The sequence below is a fragment of the Choloepus didactylus genome, chromosome 7 (genome assembly GCF_015220235.1).
Source record: "Choloepus didactylus isolate mChoDid1 chromosome 7, mChoDid1.pri, whole genome shotgun sequence".
NCBI classification, from domain to species: Eukaryota; Metazoa; Chordata; class Mammalia; order Pilosa; family Megalonychidae; genus Choloepus; species Choloepus didactylus.
In genome coordinates this window covers 69450165-69472285 of record NC_051313.1, presented here as the reverse complement: position 1 = coordinate 69472285, position 22121 = coordinate 69450165, and the positions used below count along the sequence as shown (strand labels likewise).

Below are 22121 nucleotides of genomic sequence, written 5' to 3'. Positions count from 1 at the left end.
GCCTTGGTCTTTTGACAGTTTGATTATAATGTGTTCTGGTTTGCATCTCTTTGAATCTATACTACTTGAAGTTTGTTCCAGCCTGCAGAGTCTGGCCCAGTGGAGAGATCAAAGAAAATTCCAGGAACAGAACAGGACGTAAACTTTATTGTAGGAACTTATTTACAGGAGTGAAGCAGGAAGTTAGTCAAGCTGCTCTGACAGTGGCCGGTTCAGAGCTCGGTGTGAAAGTACTCCACAATTAGGCAGAAATCAGCAAAGCCAGTAATAGAGACCTGAAAGAAAGACATTCCAGTAGGTATGAGATAAACGGATCTTGTAACATTTAGATTAGCTACATGCTAGGGAGGAAGTAACAATCTCAGTTCTGGGAATGGTGGACCTTAGAAAGGTTTAGTTAATACAGGAAGGAGAAGTGGCCATCTGTGCATGCCCTCCCTCCCTTTGAAGTGGGAACTGGTTACATTTTGATTAATTGCTCTGGGTCACACAGGCTGCTGTGTGCTTAAGTTTCACATAGTTCTAGAGAAAGGCCCAGGCTTCAGGCTCCCACATAGTTTGTTTAACATCTTGGATGTAGAGTCATGCTGTTAGTCAAATTTGGGGAGATTTTATCATTATTTCTTCAAATATTTTTTCTGCCCCTTTCTTTCTCTTCTCCTTCAGGTGTACATATGATGGTACACCTAATGTATCCCATAGATCCCTTTAGCTATTCACTTTTCTTCTTTCTTTATCCTTTTCTCTCCTAAAACTTAATATAATTATCCTATTTTAAAGTTCGCTGACTCTTTCATTTGTCTGCTCAAATCTGCTGTTACATACCTCTAATAAAATTTTCATTTAAGTTATTCAGTTCCAGAATTTCTGTTTGCTTTTATGCAATTTCTATCTCTTTATTGATATTCTCATTTTGTTTACATATTGTTTTCCTGATTTATTTTTGTTCATTGTCCATGTTTTCCTTCAGCTCTTTGAGCGTATCTAAGGTAGTTGTTTTAGTATTTGTCTAGTAAGTTCAGTGTTGGAGATTCCTCTGTGATGGTTTCTGTCACTTTATCTTGTTCCTTTGAGTGGACTACCCTTTCCCGTTTCTTTGTATGTCTTGTGAATTCAGTTGAAATCTGAGTATTTGAGTATTATAATGTGATGACTCTGGAATTCAGCTTCTCCCCCTCCCCAGAGTTTGCTGGGGTTTTTTCTTATTATTCTTGATAAAAACTATAGTAGTTCATTTGCTTAATGATTTTTCCAGCCTATTTGTATAGACTGTATTCCTTGTCGTGTGTGGTCACCAATGTCTCTGTTCCTTAGAGTGTGTTCATCTAGTGTTTTGATGGAGATTCCCAAGAATGCTTGGAGCTAAAACAAAACAAAACAAAAAACCCACCTCTGCCAGTTTTGTAAATTAGCTCTGTGCTGGGGGCATTTCTTCAGCACTTAGACAGATGTAGATTAAGCCTAGAAATCAGCCTGAGGTAAAATCTTAGTGTCCTCTCGGGTCTCTTCTAAGCATGCCTTCTGCCCCATGTATACATGTGTGGAATTTTTTTTTTTTTTTGAGATTGTTCACAAACCATACAATTATCCAGAGATCCAAAGTGTACAATCAGTTGCCCATGGTACCATCATACAGCTGTGCATCCATCACCACAATTAATTTTTTTCAACTTTTAGAACATTTTCATTACTCCAGAAGAGAAATAAAGACAAAAAAAAAGGAACCTCAAATTTTCCCATACCCCTAACCACCCCCCTTCCATTATTGATTCATAGTATTGGTATAGTACATTTGTTACTGTTGATGAAAGAATGTTAAAATACTACTAACTGTAGTACATAGTTTGCAATAGGTATATATTTTTTCCTATATGCCCCTCTATTATTAACTTCTAGTTATAGTGTCATACATTTGCTCTAGTTCATGAGAGAGATTTCTAATATTTGTACAGTTAATCACAGACATTGTCTACTGCAAGATTCACTGTTTTATACATTCCCATCTTTTAACCTCCAGCTTTCCTTTTGGTGACATATGTGACTCCGAGCTTACCCTTTCCACCATATTCACACATGATTCAACACTGTTAGTTATTCTCACAATAACGTGCTATCATCACCTCTGTCCATTTCCAAACACTTAAGTTCAACCTAGTTGAACATTCTGCTCATAATAAGCAACCACTCTCCATTCTTTAGCCCCATTCTATATCCTGGTAACTTATATTTCATGTCTTTCAGTTTGCATATTATAACTAGTTGATATCAGTGAGACCCTGCAATATCTGTCCTTATATGTCTGTCTGATTTCAGTCAATATAGTGCCCTCAAGATTTTTTCAGCCTATTTTTAAGATGGTTTTGTTCACATACCATACATTCTGTCCTAAGTAAACAATCGATGGTTCCCTGTATATTCATGTGTTTATGTATTTACCATCATCACCACTAGCTATATAAGGACATCTCCATTTCTTCCACAAAGAAGGAGGAAGAGTCAAAGAAGGTAGACAGAGAAGAGAAAAATTAAAAAGAGAGAGAGAGAGAAATGACAGCTAGGAAGTGACAAAAGGAAAGATAGCATTAAACCAAAGTGGAATAAAGAGTCAGACAACATCACCAATGCCAAGAGTCGCATACCCCTCCCCAATTTCCCCCCCATATGCATTTAGTTTTGGTATATTGCCTTTGTTACATTAAAGGAAGCATAATACGGTGTTTCTGTTAATTATAGTCTCTAGTGTGCATTGATTGTATTTTTCCCCCAATCTCACCCTGTTTTTAACACCTTGCAATGTTGACATTCATTCTATCTCATGTAAAAACATATTTGTATCTTTTATCACAATCATTACGCACCCTAGGTTTCACTAAGTTATACAGTCCCAGTCTTTATCTTTCCTCTTTCCTTCTGGTGTCCCACATGTTCCTAACTTTCTTCTTTCAGCCATACTCACAGTCATCTTTGTTCCATGTACTTACATTGCTGTGCTACTGTCTCCAAAAATTGTGTCCCAGACCTCTCATTCCTGTCTTTTCCTTTCTGTCTGCAGTGCTTCCTTTAGTGTTTCCTGTAGAGCAGATACCTTGTTCACAAACTCTGCATTGTCTGTTTGTCAGAGAATATTTTAAGCTCTCCCTCATATTTGAAGGACAGTTTTGCTGGATATAGGATTCTTGGTTGGTGGTTTTTCTCTTTCAGTATCTTAAATATATCACCCCACTTCCTTCTTGCCTCCATGGTTTCTATTGAGAAATCCACACATAGTCTTATCAGGTTTCCTTTGTATGTGATGGATTGCTTTTCTCTTGCTCCTTTCAGGATTCTCTCTTTATGTTTGACATTTGGGATAATCTGATTATTAAATGTCTTGGCATAGGCCTATTCAAATCTATTCTGTTTGGGGTATGCTGTGCTTCTTGGATTTGTAATTTTATGTCTTTCATAAGAGATGAGACATTTTCATTATTTCCTCTGTTATTGCTTCTGCCCGTTTGCCTTCTCTTCTCCTTCTGGGATACCAATGACACATACGTTCCCGTATTTCATGTTGTCATTCAGTTCCCAGAAATGTTGCTCATATTTTTCCATTCTTTCCTCTATCTGTTCTTTTGTGTGTAGGCTTTCAGGTGTCTTGTTCTCCAGTTCCTGAGTATTTTCTTTTGCCTCTTGAGATCTGCTGTTGTTTGTCTCCATTGTGTCTTTCATCTCTTGTATTGTACCTTTCATTTTCATAGATTCTGCCAGTTTTTTCAAACTTTCAGTTTCTACCTTATATATGCCCAGTGTTTTCATTATACACTTCATCTCTTTTGCTATATCTTCCCTAAACTTTTTGAATTGACTTAGCATTAGTTGTTTCACTTCCTGTATCTCAGTCGAAGTATAAATTTGTTCCTTTGACTGGGCCGTAACTTTGTTTTTCTTAGTGTAGGTTGTAGTTTTCTGTTGTCTAGGCATCTGGTTTCTTTGGTTACCCCAATCAGGTTTTCCCAGACCAGAATGGGCTCTGATGTCTGAAGGGGGCAATATTCAGTATCAGATCTCCCTGAGGATGGGTCTTAGAAGATTGGTACACCCTGTGAGGCCTCACACCACTGTGCTTTTCTGCCCAGCAGGTGGCACCTGTCAGCCTGTCACTCCAGACTGGTGTAAGGAAGTGTGGCCTGTGGCTGTTGTTACCCAGGCTCTGGGGTCTGGTTCTGAATGGAAGGCAGGTAGTAGAGCTTGGCACCACCTTTTTCCTCTTAGGGAAGATACACCCCCCCTGGGAAGATGTCATTTGTATTTGAATAGTCTCTCTGCCTGTGCTATCTCCACCCTTGTCTGGGCCAGAGAGCTGCAAACTGAAAATGGCTGAGGCTTTCTCCACTGAGCCAAAAAAGGGACAAAAAGCCCCTCTTCAGGGCCAGTCCGCAGCCATCCTCAGTTTCACCTGTCGGCCAAAGATAGCACCTGGTCCTCTGGGCTCCCCCTCCCTCCTAGAGAGGTCCTCTGGCTCTCCAAGGTCAGTCATCACCAAAAGCCTCTGTCCACTTATTGGGGATTCATAGCTTGTATTGAGCAGTCAACATTTGTTAATTAAAACCTCAGGTGGAGCTGGGCTGAGGTATATTCACTCATTCAGAGAGTGCTGCTCTCTAGCACAGCAAGGCTTTGCAGTTTGGGTTGCTGTGGGGGAGGGGCTCTCAGCTTGGGTCTGCAGTTTTTACTTGCAGATTTTATGCTGTGATCTCAGGCATTCCTCCCAATCCATGTTGGTGTATGATGTGTGAACAGTCACGTTTGTCCCTCAGCAGTTATTCCAGATTATTTACTAGTTGTTCTTGGTTGTTTCTTAGTTGTTCCAAGGGGACTAACTAGCTTCCACTCCTGTCTGTGACACCATCTTCTTCCCATGTGTGTTGATTTTTAAATCTCTGTATACATAGATGCTTTTGAATCACTAATTTCCCAAAGAAACTCTCCCAGCTTTTCCTCCCAGGCTTTAGGCATTCTATTGCATGTTTCAACAATAGTCTTTTGCCCCAAGGTGACTGTAGGTTGATAATTCTCCTTGCAGTATTTTCAAGCAATGCTTAGAGCTTTTTTCATTTAAGTGAGTTCCAGGATAGATAAAACATAGAAGAGTGCCTTGCGCCATTCCTTCAGGTAGCCACCACATAGTTAGCACAGATATACTTGCTAATTTGTGAATGAGATCTGCTCTGCTCCCTCTAGAACCAGAGACCAGGATCCCATGCTGGGAACGTGGGCTGCCATCTTCAAAACTGCTGCTGAGCTAGGAAGGGGAGGTGATGGCAAGTAAAAATACCACAAATCTTACTTACTATAAACCTTTAACTTTTCCAGAATTCTGACAAAGTTGCTACTGACAGTTTTTCTGTGTTCCTTTGGGGAGATGGGAGTCTGGAGCTGCCTATTCTGCCATCTTGCTGACCAAGTTTATCCCCTATATTGGCTTTGACTGGATTATATATGTGAAAGTGTTGTTGTTTTGTGAGTGTGAAAACTGTTCTACGTTGGAAATAAGTAGTGACTTATTAGAATGGTGAGGGTGTCAAAGAATACAATTCATATAAGATGTGTGTGGTATGTCCAGCTAAAGGTTTTTTATTTGCATCTTCTCTCTTTTTCACTTTTTCAGTCTAGCTGAGGGTTCCTCAATTGTATTGATCTACTCAAAGAACCAACTTTTGGTTTTGCTGATTCTCTCTATTGTGTTTTTGTTGTTGTTGTTGTTCTATATTTCATTTTTATCTTGCTAGTCTATTTCTTTCCTTCTGCTTGCTTTGGGGTTACTTGTTTTTTCCTTGCAGTTTTATTAAGATAAAGTCACATAGCATGGAATCATCCAAAGTGTACAATCAACTGTTCACACTATCACCATATAGTTATGCATTCATCACCACATTTTCATCACTCAAAAAAAAAATAATGAACATTTTCATTACTCAAAAAAAAGGTAATACAAACAAAAGTAAAAAAGAACACCCAAAACATCCCATACCCTCCTCCTCCATATTATTTCTTTTACTTGTTTGTCCCTATTTTTCTACTCATCTGTCCATATTCTAGGTACAGGGAGTGTGACCCAGAACGTTTTCACGATCACGCAGTCACACCGTATCAGGTATATAGTTATACACTCATCTTTAAGAATAAAGGCTACTGGGTTGCAGTTCAGCAGTTTCGGGTATTTCCTTCTAGCTATTCTAATACACTAAAAACTAAAAAGGGGTACCTATATAATGCATAAGAATAACCTCCAGAATAACCTCTTGCCACCATTTGAAATCTCTCAGCCCCTGAAACTCGTTTGTTTCATTTCTCTTCCCCTTTGTGGTCAAAAAGTCATTCTCCATCCTACGATGCCGGGTCCAGGATCACCTCTGAGATTCATGTCCCATGTTGCCAGGGAGATTTACAATGTCCCACATGGAGGGGGAGCAGCAAGTCCACCTACCAAGTTGGCTTACAGAGAGAGGCCACATCTGAGCAACAAAAGAGATTCTCTGGGCATGACTCTTAGGCCCAATTATAAGTAGACTTAGCCTCTCCTTTGCAGTACTAGGCTTCATAAGGGCAACGCCCGAGATCAAGGGCTCGGCCTATCAAATTTATAGTCTGCAATGTTTGTGAGAATATAAGAAATTCCCCAGTTGGGTAAATTTAATATTTCTACATTTTCCCCAGTCCCTCAAGAGGCTTTTCAAATACTTTTTTAATGTCTGCCCAAATTACTCTAGGATGTATTGGGGCTTCACACCAACCTGTACAAACAAACCCAATCTCTCTCACTTTGGAATTACTTTGCTGTTCTTTTTCTAGTTCTTCCAGATGTTCAGTTAAGTCTTTGATTTTAGCTCTTTCTTCTTTTTTAATGTAGATGTTTACAGGAATAAATTTCCCTCTCAGAATGCCTTCACTGCATTCCATAATTTTTGACATATTGTGTTCTCGTTTTCATTCATCTTGAGATATTTAGTGAATTACTTTGTAGTTTCTTCTTTTACCCACTGATTAAGATATGTTGTTTAACCTCCATGTATTTGTAAATTTTGCAGTTCTCTGCTGGATATTGATTTCCAGCTTCATTCTATTATGTTTGGAGAAAGAGCTTTGTAAAACTTCAACTTTTAAATTTATTAAGATATGTTTTGTGACCCAATATGTGGTTTCTCCTAGAGAATGATCCATGAGAGCTTGAGAAGAATGTATATCCTACTGTTTTGTTGTGCAGTGTTCTGTATATGTCTGTTAGGTCTAGTTCATTTATCATATTATTCAAGTTCTCTTTTCCTTATTGAGCCTCTGTCTGGATGTTCTGTCTGTTGATAAGAGTGGTGTATTGAAGTCTGCAACTGTTACTTTAGAGACATGTATTTCTCCCTTCAGTTTTCCCAGTGTTTTCCTCATGTGTTTTGGGCACACCAATTAAGTGCATAAATTATTTATTACTGTTATTTCTTCTTGGAGAATTACCCCTTTTATTAATAAATAATGTCCTTCATTGTCTCATAAAACAGTTTTGCATTTGAAGTCTGTTTTGTCCAGTATTAGTATAGTTTCCCCAGCTCTTTTTTGGTTGCTATTTGCATGGAATATCTTTTTCCAACCTTTCGCTTTCAGTGTATTTGTATCCTTGGGTCTAAGGTGAGTCTCTTGTAGATAGCATATAGATTGCTCATATTTTTAAATACATTCTGCCAGTCCATGTCTCTTGATTGGGTAGTTTAATCCGTTAAAATTCAGAATTATTACTATAAAGGCAGTGCTTACTTCGACCATTTTAACCTTTGGCTTTCAGATGTCATATCTTACTTTTGTCTCTCTTTTTCCTTTTAAGTTTTCCTTACTGATAATCTTCACTTCTACACTTTCCTCCAAGCTGCTGTCTATTGACTTTTCCTTTTATCCTGCAGAAGTTCCTTTAGTATTTCTTATAGAGCAGGTCTCTTTTTAATAAACTCTCTCAGTTTCTGTTTATCTGTGAATATTTTAAACTTATCCTCATTCTGACAGTTTTACTCTTTCAGTATCTTAAATATATCATACCACTGCCTTTTCACCTCCATGGTTTCTGGCGAGAAATTGCTGCTTAGTCTTACTGGGCATCTCTTTTCTCTTGCTGCTTTCAGAATCCTCTCTGTATCTTTGGCAGTTGACATTCTGGTTAGTATGTGTCTTGGAGTAGATAGATCTGTTACGATTCATTCTGTTTGGAGTATGTTGTACTTTTTGGACATGGATATTTATGTCTTTCATAGGAGTTGGGAAATTTTCAGCCATTATTTCCTCAAATATTCTTTCTGTCCCTTTTCCCTTCTCTTCTCCTTCTAGAACACCCATGATGTGTATGTTTCTGCACTTTCTGGTGTCATTCGGTTCCCTGTTCAGTTTTTACCACTCTTTTCTCTAGCTATTCTTTTGTCTGTTCCTTTTCAGATGCCTTGTCTTCTAACTTGCTGATCCTTTCTTCTGTCTGGTCAAATCTGCTGTTTTATGCCTCTCATGTATTAATATCATCTTTTGTGTCTTTCATTTACATAAGTTGTTATTTTTCTTTGCATACTTTCAAATTCTTCTTTATGCTTGCACATTGTCTTCTTAATATCCTTTATCTCTTTAACCATCTTTTCCTTTGTCTCCTTGAATTGCTTTAGATTTGTTTGACCATCATTAGTTCTTTCAAATCCTTTGTCTCATCCAACATTTTAATTTGTTCCTTTAGCTGAACCATATAGTCTAGTTTCTTAGTATGGCTTCTAAATTTTTGCTGATGTCTAGGCATCCGATTATCTTGATAAGTTTACTCTGATGTTCAGTATCTCTCTCTTGCCTAGCATTTTACTGTTGATTGACTTTGTGTAACAGATCTTCTTTGACTCTTGGTTGAATGTAGTCTAGATACTTAGAATTGCCCATGTTTAACTGGTCAGACAGGGGCAGGGACCTATGAATGAGGCGCATACCATTTCCAAAGGGCCCTGGGAAGAGGGACAGGAAAGATGCACAACAACTTCTTTTTTTTTTTTTTCCTCCTTCCTTCACTTCCCCAGAGGTGCACTTTCCTGGCTTGGCCAGCAGTTGGTGCTCTTGTGCAAACCTTTCCCCACAGCAGAGGGAGTGTATTTCTTTTTCAATCTCCTCCAGGCAGTTTTGAAACAATAGGCACTGGAGTCCCTTTTCTGGTAGGCTAGAACTGCAATTCAGGGCTAAAACCTATCAGTCCAAACTTGCCGACCGTAAGCCACACATGGGACTCAACTATGTCCCTATCCTGTTCCTGGTAAGGAATGCCCTCACTCCTCTCTCTGTCTGCAGAGCCAGCCATGGGCCACACTTGAGGCAAGCCTCAAGGGTAGAAGATGGGCACCAGTCATTGCCACATAGCAGTTCACTCACAGTTTCTCCTGCAGCTTCTCAGTCTCCTTGTCTTGCTCTCTCCTGCATGCTGTGCAGTGCTCCCCAGTCTCCAAATCCCTAGAACTCAGATAGTTTCTGCCTGTCCGCTAGCTGTTTTCTCTAGGAGAAATGTGCCTTGTCACCCCCTATGCCATCATTTTCTCCTGTGTTCTAGCTAAAGGTTTTTATCTGATCTCTTATTTTTGTACTAACTTTACATTACATATATGCTGACATTTCCAAAATAATAAAAATAAATAAACATTCCTCCTCATGTTGCATGATTTTGCAGGGGTGGTTTCAGTAAGAGATATCACATTGGACACAATTGAAATCCTGGACTATTTTACTTAACATGGCATATTGAACACCAGCATTTTTCACTGTTCTCTGTGGAAAATGAGAGTAAAAGAATTTTAAAAGGTGTAAACCCACAATGACAAAAAGATTGAGAGAAGTGATCACAGAAAATAAGAACTGTCAACAAAATTTTGCAAGACATAAAATGGATGTCTGAGTTGTAACTGACTTAATAGAGAAAGCTGGTATCTAAATTCCTGGAAGAGGGAATAGATTCCCACTGCAGAACAATATACAGTCCCAGCAATTAGAAGTATTGAGTACTTCTGAAGGCAAAGGGTTGTGATGGGGCTGAAATCTGGAGGAGTGTTTGCAAGCTTATATAATGAGCAGTTAGACCCCTTCCGTATCCCGTTTACCCAACCCAAGGAACTGTTCACTTCTCCTATCCTACCCTAGCAGGAGACTAGAATCAAAGTTTACTCTGGAAAAAAAAAAAAAAAAAAAGTTTTTTTTTTACTCTGTGAAAGGCTTTGTCAAGAGAAGCTCTGGACCCCAGGGCTTGAGATGCACACATGTAGAAGGTAGACTTCATGCTGAAAGCCTGGGCATTCAGGAAAGTTTTACATACTGAATAATGGGAACCAAACTCACCCCCATGTCTTGGCAGTAAAGACATATATGCTGCAGGTAGGCATTTTGAGAATTCTCTGGGAAAATTTCCTGTTTAAAAAAAATGGTCTATTGCTACTGGCACTTTTTAGTTCCCTAACCAAAAAAAAAATAAAATATGTGTAGAGAGATACCATTGCCAACCCACAGTGAGGTCCACCTATCCATTAGTTTGGCCCACAAATGCAGGAGTTCCTGTCATTTTTTAATTTGCTTATGAGAGGCAATAATAACAAGTGGTTGAGAGCACAGACTTTGAAACCCAATAAAAAGATAAAGAGGAGATTCTAAAATCTCCTAAAGAGAAAATACTGGTCCCATTCAAAGGAATGCTAATCAGACTTGTCATCAGCAACACTGGAACTTTTGATGGGAAAATTAGTATTAAGCTATCATTCTATATCCAACCAAACTGTCACTCAAGGCATTGTCAGCCATGTGTTGTCTCAAAAAAAAGCCATCAATTCATTCTTTCTCAGCTACCAGAAGATGCATCTCCACCAGAAGGAAGAATTAACCATGAAGGAAGGAGGTGTGGGATCCAAGAAACAGGGGTTTCAACATAGGAGAAAAGCAAAGAGAATCTCTGAGATGATGGTGATGGGAGAGACATCAAGATATGATGCTTACAGGAAACTAGAGAGTACCGGTCCAGACTAGAGCAAAAAGACGTCTAGCAGAGATCTGTCAAAAAAAATAAAATAGGAAGAGGTAGAAGATTAATTACATCATTTAAATATGTAATTAAAGGAGATTTGCAGTTGTTAGAATGCTTGGGGATGAATTTGTGATAGATACAGAGAAAACCAAACAAGAATAAAAACAGTTTATTTTAGGAAAAGCTAAAAGTTGTACAAGAAAAGAAATATAATTATAATACAAGGCATAGCACAACCATAAATAGCCATATGACCACTAGTTATTGATTTAAATATATTTATGGTATAACTGTGTTGAGTGGTTAGAGAAAGAAGTATAAGAAAACTAAATCTTTGTCTTCTAAAGTAAAAAGTCAATAGATAATGTCTAAAATTTAACACCATGAAATAGGGAAAAATAATAGCTATGCATATTATTTAAAATAATAGAAAAGATCTAAAAGAATTGAGCATGGTTGCTTTGGGGAGTAGGAAGGGAAGGGGCAGGGATAGCCATTTTTTTTTGAAACTATATATGTATTATATTGATAAAAAAAATTTACTTAAAATAGTCAAGAAACTTATAAAGAAAATGACTGTATATTAAAAAGGGGACAGCTTCTTCCTCTTGGCTGTGTCCGAGTCTCCACCACTGCGAGTCCGCTCAGACACCGAAGATCTAAACACAGCCATGAGCAGCAATGAGTGCTTCAAATGTGGAAGATCTGGCCACTGGGCCCGGGAATGCGCCTGGAGGAGGCCGTGGTTGTGGAATAAGAAGCCATGGCAGAGGTGGTTTTATCTTGGATAGAGATATGTTATCACTGTGGTGGGTCTGCTCATCTTGTCAAGAATTGTGATCTTCAAGAAGATGCCTGCTATAACTGCAGTAGAGGTGGCCACATTGCCAAGGACTGCAAGGAGCCCAAGAGAGAGTAAGAGCAGTGCTGCTACAACCGTGGCAAACCAGGCCATCTGGCTCGTGACTGTGACCACGTGGATGAGCAAAAGTGCTGTTCTTGTAAAGAATTTAGAAACATTCAAAAACACTGCACCAAAGTGAAGTGCTATAGGTGTGGTGAAACTGGTCCTGTAGCCATCAACTACAGCAAGACAAGCGAAGTTAACTGTTACCGCTGTGGCGAGTCAGAGCACTTTGCACGGGAATGCGCAATTGAGACTATGGCTTAATTATTTTCCTTTGTTGCCCCTCCTTTTTATGATTGATTGTTGTATGATTTTCTCTGAATCCTCTTCACTGGCCAAAGGTTGGCAGATAGAGGCTACTCCCAGGCCAGTGAGCTTTACTTGCCGTGTAAAAGGAGGAAAGGGGTGGAAAAAATCAACTTTCTGCATTTAACTACAAAATAAGTTTATGTTTAGTTTGGTAGAGGTGTTATGTATAATGCTTTGTTAAAGAACCCCCTTTCCGCGCCACTGGTGATTAGGGATTAATGAATGGGAAGAGTTGAGTCAGCCCAGTAAGTCCGTTCTGAGTTTCTTGAATATGTTCCCATGTAGGAGGTAAAACCAATTCTGGAAGTGTCTATGAACTTCCATAAGTAACTTTAATTTTAGCGTAATGATGGCCTTGGATTGTCTGGCCTCAGTAGCTATTAAATATAACATCAAGTAACATCTGTATCAGACCCTCCATAGAACAACAAAATAAAAAGAAAAACATGAGTGTTAATGGCTGTGTAAGAGAGAAATCAAGATAAAAACCTAAACAGGAACAACTCCATCACAGCGTTGATGCTGGATATATAAACGGTGATGGCAAAGGTTTAGAAGACATTTTTTCAACGACTAGATCTAAAACCTAGAATAAACATCGATACTCAGAGTTAGCATAATTTGGACCTATTCAGGAATTGCAGAGAAATGCATTTTCACAGAAATCAAGATGTTATTTTTGTATACTTTATCACATAGACAACTGTGTTTCATTTGCTATAATCAGTTTTTAAAAGTCAGTTGGAAAAAACAACTGAAGTCCTAGAAAATAGAAATGTAAAAAGAGGACTTAAGATATTATCTTAATTATGTTACTGGTCTTAAAAAATTATAAGCACTCATACATATAAACATACAGTGATTTGTTATCCAGGTCATTCCTACAGCCACTGAAGAACAGCTTTTACTGGTGGAACTGGTTCGTTCAATCAGTGTCATGAGAGCAGAAACTGTTATCCAGACTGTGAAAGAAGTTTTAAAGCAGCCCCCTGCCATAGCCAAGGACAAGGTAAGAAAAAAGCTTTTCTTTGCTTTTGTTTACAATTCTGTTTCAGAAATGACGCTGACAGGTAAGGCATTTTTTGTACAATAATGTTCTTTTAACTGTAGTGCAGGTGCCAGAGATGATTATATCTGACCCTTAATTCCTGTAATAAAAAACAGTTATCAGTATCTGCAATGACTTACTACTCTGACCATTCCACAGCCAGTGAAGATCTGTTAACTGCTCCTGCCTCTCTACATGTACATTCAAGGCAGTCAGGAACTGCACAGCCAAATTCTTAGGGTAGCTGTTTCTGGTCATTTAAAAGAAGAACAGAGAAGCCAGAGCCCAAGGTCAGCTTACCTTGTTGTAGCCATTTTTCACAGCTTCTTTTTTGCTTTCTTTTCTGAATGAATCTCTCAATTCTGTAAAATCCTCCAGGCTTTCCCATAACCTCAGTTCTAGTCAGTGGCATTTCTTGATCTTGTACAAGACTTGCTCTGCAAGGGTACAGAAAATGAATAAGGCATAGTACCAGTACTCAGATTACTTTGTCTCTAATTAGGCAGATATAAAAGTCCACAAATTAGTAAAAATTTTGGACTTCTCTACTGTTGTTTTTCTGCTCTCTGTTCCAGCAATACCAAGAGGTCATATTTTCTTGGAAAATATTTACTAACTACAAACATAAGGCAAGCCAAAATAGGCCTAATTACATTCTTAAAAGAATTATTACATATATTTGAAAATGTTGAATTATTTATTTTATTTATCTTTTCCTCTTGAATTTTTGGGGGAAAAGTGTGCTTGTGTATGTGTGTAGTCCATGTGAACATTTTAATAATTTCCTTACAGTTTTGAAATCATCTCTGGGGCATTTGTCATGAGATTTTTAGTTCATATGTGAAGTCAATTCAGAATTATATTTTGAGCATACACTTGTGCCAGACATTGAGCTAATCGTGAAGGAGACAAAAAAAAGTAATACCTAGTTCCCACTGCCCCTGCCTCGCCCCCCCAACCATTGTCCCCTGGTCTCTATCTACGAAGTTTTGAATCCATTAGACACTTCGTTTTTCTTTGTGTGGTAACAGGGAAAACCAATAAAATAGTTGGGACCAAAAAGGAATAAATTGGTAAATGTGAGTGGATATCAGTATCATTTTCTTGTCTTTTACTAATTTCCAATAGCAGGTGTTTTCTTTTTATTACTTTATACCCAGCATTATCTTTAATTTACTTATTCCATTTTAGGCTATTAGGAATTAGTCCCAAATTTGAACTGATGACAATAATTTAGTAGATATGTATGGCAAAATAGATTTAAATTCATGTTTAATAAAAAGATCTCAACCTACTTCTGATAGCACCGAATATAAGATGCTTAAAATAAAAATTGTTTAAATGCTTATAGAACAAATGAGTCATTTAAAAGTGAACAGTTGGCTATAAGCTTTCTGATATGAATTCAACTTTTTTAATAGTTCTTATATTGTGAGTTCCCCTAATAAATAGAAGAGAGCTGTGTGCTTTTTACAACAATAAACTAGTATTTGATTTTGTTTTCTTTTAATTTTTTAATTAAAAATTGGCAATAAGATACAGAGTAGTTGCAACAATGAAAAATGCAAAGGTGGCATTTTTCTTCACCATAAAATTGATTTCTTTTGTTTATAGAAACATCTTTCTTTGGAAGTCTGCATGCTTCAGTTTTTCTATGCTTATATTCAAAGGTAAGATAACTGATGGATCTCTCCTTACTGCATTAGTAATGAATGAAATTAAGAAATATAGGAGGAAGAATGCCTGAATTCCTTTCAACAGTTGCTAAATTTTTTTCTCCCTCAAATGAAAAGAATAAATGCTAGGAGTAGAGAAACATTGTTTACAACCCATGGGCATCTTAATGACCCAACCATGCATATCCCACCAACCTAAAGGTCTTAGTTTATTGAAAATATGCTGGATATTAAACACTGAATTATAAGCAGAATCATTTAAACATAAGTGAAAAAACTGAAGCCTAGTCTTCAAACATGCATGTTATCCCTGAATTCGTTATTATTTTGATACAGGAGAATATATACGGCAATCTAATCTGGTTTTTTTTTTTTTTAATGTCAGGAATGATGATATGCAGATATCTCTCTGTTGTTATGGTATTCCAGCTTTGCATTTAGCTGACCCTGAACAGAAGTTACTTGATTGGGTCTTGATAACTTCTTCTTACTTGAGAACCTAAATCTTTATCCTCCCTAAAGGATAATTTCATTTTAATTACCAACTTGGGATCCAATTGTGATCTATAACTAACATTTATAGAGTTAGGTTATTTAGTGTATTTAAACTGGTTGTGACTTAGGGAAAGGGCTGCCTAAAATCTGAACTTAGATACAGAGAGGTGTTAGTTTTAAATCAGGCTGAAACAAAGATCATCTTATTTTATTTACAGGTGAGAGAATGGGGTTCAGAATAGACTAATAGCCATCCCTAAAATGAGATGGAAACCTGATGGTGAAGGAAAAAGAGCTAATATAAGAAGGAAGTGGGTAACTGTGATATCAGTAATTAAACTGAGACTTAAGCAATTGAATTTTACTTTTGAAAGTCCATGTGATTAAAAATTGGGATTTCCATGCAACATTTCTAGATTAACAAATTGCACTAGGTATTTTAAATGTGTTTAGTTTTCTTCTTATATAATGTTAATATAAAATGTAAAGCTTTAAGGAATTTTGTTCTATCATAGTCTATAAAAATTTAGGGAACATTCCAGAGAAAGTAGTAGGAAAATATGTTAAAAGACTGTGGGAAGACAAAAAGAAAATTAAAGTTTACTTTGGCTTTCTAAATATACAAACTATATTTATCTTGCAGAATTCCAGTGCCCAATTTAGTGGATAGTTGGGCATCACTGTTGGTACTTCTGAAAGACTCTATACAGCTGAGTCTTCCAGCTCCAGGGCAGTTTCTTATACTTGGGTAAGCAATTTCACTTAAAAGTATTATTTCAAAGAAAAGGATATGTTCATTGTCCTATTGCTGGATAACATGTTTTGGGTGAGCATGTGATATATCTACCTTCTCATACTGTGCTCCAGGTGCAGAAATATATAGATTATATATAATATGAGGACTATTTAAAGGGGAGGAGGGAACAATGTGTATTTATACATACAAAACAATGTAAATGCACTAACATGAAACTGTTAACCATGGTTACTTTGAGGAGAGTGTGGGATTGAAAAGGGAAGGAAGTAAGTAGAATGGGTAAAGTGGAATTTCACTGAGGAAGGGGCATTTGAACTGGGCCCTGAACGTAAGTAGGCATGGAAAAGCCATTTTCTTTCTATGCTTTGGAGTTCCCTGATCTATGTTAATAATATGTATGATTATTTGATTAATGCTACTTACTCTTACTTAACTGCATGCACCATAATGGCATAGATAGTGTCTGATTTTTGTCCATACAGACAATGGACCATATGTCTAAAAACCTAAAGTACAATTTCAGATTTGTGGCAGATTCTTAGATTCAGGCATTTGATTTACACTAACTTTACTTCCTATTTTTAGTAGCACTCCATTGTAATGCAGACAGGAAGTTTCTAGCAACATTACAGAAACGAAATGAAAATGAATTACCTATACCTATCTCTACTCCATTTGTGTGAGGGAAATGGAAAGATATTCAATTGATGGGTTGCTTTAAATTAAGTCATTCATCACCCTTCTTTGTTGTGAAAATTTGATCCATCTTTTGAAGAAATTTGGTAATGATTTATAATTCTTGATATACACCAGAATTAAATTAGGATCTTAAGATGCAGTTGTTTATTTGAAAACAATGATTTCATCATTTGGACCATTATTCTTGGTCCATAATTGGTCACCAGTAAATATTTGCTCAGTGAATGGAGGTGGTATGTCCAGAGGTCACTCAGGGAGCATGTGTGTAGACAGAGCAGAGGAAAGGGCTAATGTTTAGATTTCAAACAAAGAAGAAGAAAATGGGACCAACAAAGAAGATAGAAGAAAACCAGATATATTCATTGTACCACAGTGAAGGAAAGTTATGAGGACATGGTTACATTAAAGGGGTTAAGGAAGATGAGGAATAATAAGAGGCTGTCTTTATTGATGATTTGGTGAGGCACTGGTGATTTAGGAGAAAGTTATTTTTCAAGGTAGTAGGCATAGATGTTAACAGCAAAGGATTAGAGCGAGAGGGTGGTTCTGGATGTTTGATTATAAAAGGAAAGTTAGTAAGAGGAAATATATGTGTTTTAGAAGCTGTCATTAGTAGTAAGGAATACCTAAAATTGTTGAGTAGTTAACAACACAGACTTTGAAGTCGTACTCTGCATGGGTTTAATCTTACCTCCTCTACTGATTAGCTATGTGGCCTTGGGTAAGTTATTTAACTTCTCTGTCTGTAAAATGGAGGTGATTGTAATACTTATCTCATAAGGTTGTTATTAAGATTAAATGAGTTAATATTTGTTAAATTCTTATAACAATACCTGGCCAATAAAAGTGCTATGTAAGTAGAGAGTGAAAGACAGAAGATCCTAGAAAGAAGGTAGCTCATTGATTGGAGCAACAGTTGGGAGAGAATAGGGAACAGGGAATGGCAGGTATAAAAATGAGGAGGAAGCACATATTTTGTCTAAGACTTTGCTACTCAACCTTTGATCCTTCAGCCAGCAGCAGTGGTATCACCTGGGAACTTGTTAGAAATGTAGAATCTCAGGCTTCAACCCAGACCTCCCACATCAGAATCTGCATTTTAACAAGATCTCCAAGTAATTCATGTGCACACTTAAGTTTGAAAAGGACAGCATAAGACAGGGTCGGGGGGAGAGGGAGGAAAGAAGATATAAAATAAACTTTTTCCCAATTTTTTACATTACCTCATACAGTCCAAAAATGTCATTAATAGCCAGGGAAAATAGCATTATCACACTGAATGGATATAAATCCAACCAAATGCAAAGAACGTTCACATTTTACTCAGCTTCTGTAGCTCAGTGATTCTCTATGTATAGGCATAGTTCTATATAAGTAGACTTAGTTAGCTTCTACCCTTATTATTAAGAGAACTAGTAATTCGTTTGGCAACCACTAATATAGAAAATTCTGAAGTGGAGAGGTGGGAAGATGAGATAGCCTCATGTTTTCTAATAAAGTAGAGGGAATTTAGTCTTCTACCTGGAAGTAGAGAGATGGTACAGTGATAGAGCTTGGGAAGAACTGATCAGGCTATAAGTAGCCAAGTAACAATGAGGGACCAGCCAAAGTGAACTAACACTCATGCTTAAGAATTTCAGGGGTCATGATGACCTCTGGACCCTCAAGCTAACTATTTTGAAAATTATCTAAATTTAAAAACTAAAGGAGATTTAGGCAGTGAAGATACAATGAAAATAGCAGTGGACTTAGTGTCTGTAATTCCTGGATCAAAGATTAAGATAACCCATGTATAAAATTTTTAGTTATGAGAGATGAATGTAGACACTGGAAATCAAACAACGTTCTTATGATTTCTGATTCTTATTTATCTTCTAACCTCTAGTTAGAAAATCTGTGTGACTTTGATCTGTGTGACCTTGGGGATGTCAATAAAACTCTCCAAGGCAATTTTCCCATCTGTCAAGCAAGGCTAATAGTATCTACCCTGTCTACCTTTAAGTTGTTTTAAAACTCAATAGATAGTTACTCCTCCAGGAAAGTAGGTAGAAAGCCAGGAACTGCGTGGACTGGACACCACAGAGCAATCTGACTTCGGGCATACTTCATACAACACTCATGAAAACGTGGAACTGCTGAGATCAGCGAAATCTGTAAGTTTTTGCGGCCAGGGGACCCGCGCCCCTCCCTGCCAGGCTCAGTCCCGTGGGAGGAGGGGCTGTCAGCTCCAGGAAGGAGAAGGGAGAACTGCAGTGGCGGCCCTTATCGGAAACTCATTCTACTGATCCAAACTCCAACCATAGATAGACTGAGACCAGACACCAGAGAATCTGAGAGCAGCCAGCCCAGCAGAGAGGAGACAGGCATAGAAAAAAAACAACACGAAAAACTCCAAAATAAAAGCTGAGGATTTTTGGAGTTCTGGTGAACATAGAAAGGGGAAGGGCAGAGCTCAGGCCCTGAGGCGCATATGCAAATCCCGAAGAAAAGCTGATCTCTCTGCCCTGTGGACCTCTCCTTAATGGCCCTGGTTGCTTTGTCTCTTAGCATTTTAATAACCCGTTAGATCTCTGAGGAGGGCCCTTTTTTTTAATCCTTTTTTCTTTTTCTAAAACAATTACTCTAAGAAGCCCAATACAGAAACCTTCAAAGACTTGCAATTTGGGCAGGTCAAGTCAAGAGCAGAACTCGGAGAGCTCTGAGACAAAAGGCAATAATCCAGTGGCTGAGAAAATTCACTAAACACCACAACTTCCCAAGAAAAGGGGGGTGTCCGCTCACAGCCATCATCCTGGTGGACAGGAAACACTCCTGCCCATCGCCAGCCCCATAGCCCAGATCTGCCCCAGACAACCCAGTGTGACGGAAGTGCTTCAAATAACAGGCACACACCACAAAACTGGGCGTGGACATTAGCCTTCCCTGCAACCTCAGCTGATTGTCCCAGAGTTGGGAAGGTGGAGCAGTGTGAATTAACAAAGCCCCATTGAGCCATCATTTCAGCAGACTGGGAGCCTCCCTACACAGCCCAGCAGCCCAGAACTGCCCTAGGGGGACAGCACTCACCTGTGACATAGCACAGTCATCCCTCAACAGAGTAACCGGGGTGCACAGCCTGGAAGAGGAGCCCACTTGCAAGTCTCAGGAGCCATACGCCAATACCAAGGACTTGTGGGTCAGTGGCAGAGACAAACTGTGGCAGGACTGAACTGAAGGATTAGACTATTGCAGCAGCTTTAAAACTCTAGGATCACCAGGGAGATTTGATTGTTAGGGCCACCCCCCCCTCCCTGACTGCCCAGAAATACGCCCCATATACAGGGCAGGCAACACCAACTACACACGCAAGCTTGGTACACCAATTGGACCCCACAAGACTCACTCCCCCACTTACCAAAAACGCTAAGCAGGGGAGAACTGGCTTGTGGAGAACAGGTGGCTCGTGGACTCCACCTGCTGGTTAGTTAGAGAAAGTGTACTCCACGAACCTGTAGATCTGATAAATTAGAGATAAGGACTTCAATTGGTCTACAAATCCTAAAAGAACCCTATCAAGTTCAGCAAATGCCACGAGGCCAAAAACAACAGAAAATTATAAAGCATATGAAAAAACCAGACGATATGGATAACCCAAGCCCAAGCACCCAAAGCAAAAAATCAGAAGAGACACAGCACGTAGAGCAGCTACTCAAAGAACTAAAGATGAACAATGAGACCATAGTACGGGATACAAAGGATATCAAGAAGACCCTAGAAGAGCATAAAGAAGACATTGCAAGACTAAATAAAAAAATAGATGATCTTATGGAAATTAAAGAAACTGTTGACCAAAGTAAAAAGATTCTGGACACTCATAGTACAAGACTAGAGGAAGTTGAACAACGAATCAGTGACCTGGAAGATGACAGAATGGAAAATGAAAGCATAAAAGAAAGAATGGGGAAAAAAATTGAAAAAATCAAAATGGACCTCAGGGATATGATAGATAATATGAAACATCTGAATATAAGACTCATTGGTGTTCCAGAAGGGGAAGAAAAGGGTAAAGGTCTAGGAAGAGTATTCAAAGAAATTGTTGGGGAAAACTTCCCAAATCTTCTAAACAACATAAATACACAAATCATAAATGCTCAGCGAACTCCAAATAGAATAAATCCAAATAAACCCACTCCGAGACATATACTGATCACACTGTCAAACACAGAAGAGAAGGAGCAAGTTCTGAAAGCAGCAAGAGAAAAGCAATTCACCACATACAAAGGAAACAGCATAAGACTAAGTAATGACTACTCAGCAGCCACCATGGAGCAGAGAAGGCAGTGGCACGATATATTTAAAATTCTGAGTGAGAAAAATTTCCAGCCAAGAATACTTTATCCAGCAAAACTCTCCTTCAAATTTGAGGGAGAGCTTAAATTTTTCACAGACAAACAAATGCTGAGAGAATTTGCTGACAAGAGACCTGCCCTACTGGAGATACTAAAGGGAGCCCTACAGACAGAGAAACAAAGAAAGGACAGAGAGACTTGGAGAAAGGTTCAGTACTAAAGAGATTCGGTATGGGTACAATAAAGGATATTAATAGACAGAGGGGAAAAATATGACAAACATAAACCAAAGGATAAGACGGCTGATTCACGAAATGCATTCACGGTTATAACGTTGAATGTAAATGGATTAAACTCCCCAATTAAAAGATATAGATTCGCAGAATGGATCAAAAAAAATGAACCATCTATATGTTGCATACAAGAGACTCATCTTAGACACAGGGACACAAAGAAACTGAAAGTGAAAGGATGGAAAAAAATATTTCATGCAAGCTACAGCCAAAAGAAAGCAGGTGTAGCAATATTAATCTCAGATAAAATAGACTTCAAATGCAGGGATGTTTTGAGAGACAAAGAAGGCCACTACATACTAATAAAGGGGCAGTTCAGCAAGAAGAAATAACAATCGTAAATGTCTATGCACCCAATCAAGGTGCCACAAAATACATGAGAGAAACACTGGCAAAACTAAAGGAAGCAATTGATGTTTCCACAATAATTGTGGGAAACTTCAACACATCACTCTCTCCTATAGATAGATCAACCAGACAGAAGACCAATAAGGAAATTGAAAACCTAAACAATCTGATAAATGAATGAGATTTAACAGACATATACAGGACATTACATCCCAAATCACCA

At 38.2% G+C, this 22121-nt stretch overlaps 1 protein-coding gene and 1 pseudogene across 10 annotated transcripts in view; both read left to right on the top strand.

Moving 5' to 3' along the window:
* Window positions 1-22121, top strand: part of DOP1A (DOP1 leucine zipper like protein A) — a 181121-nt gene that overhangs the window by 132125 nt on the left and 26875 nt on the right. For all 10 annotated transcript variants that reach the window (XR_005217870.1, XR_005217869.1, XR_005217868.1 and 7 more), the window contains 3 exons: window positions 13129-13263; window positions 14917-14972; window positions 16117-16221. Coding sequence is in view for 7 of the 10 variants with exons in the window: in XM_037842943.1 (XP_037698871.1) it covers window positions 13129-13263; window positions 14917-14972; window positions 16117-16221 (296 nt within the window). In the remaining 3 variants the exon portion in view is untranslated. The remainder of the gene's footprint in view (window positions 1-13128; window positions 13264-14916; window positions 14973-16116; window positions 16222-22121) is intronic.
* On the top strand, window positions 11710-13120 carry LOC119539409 (annotated as a pseudogene).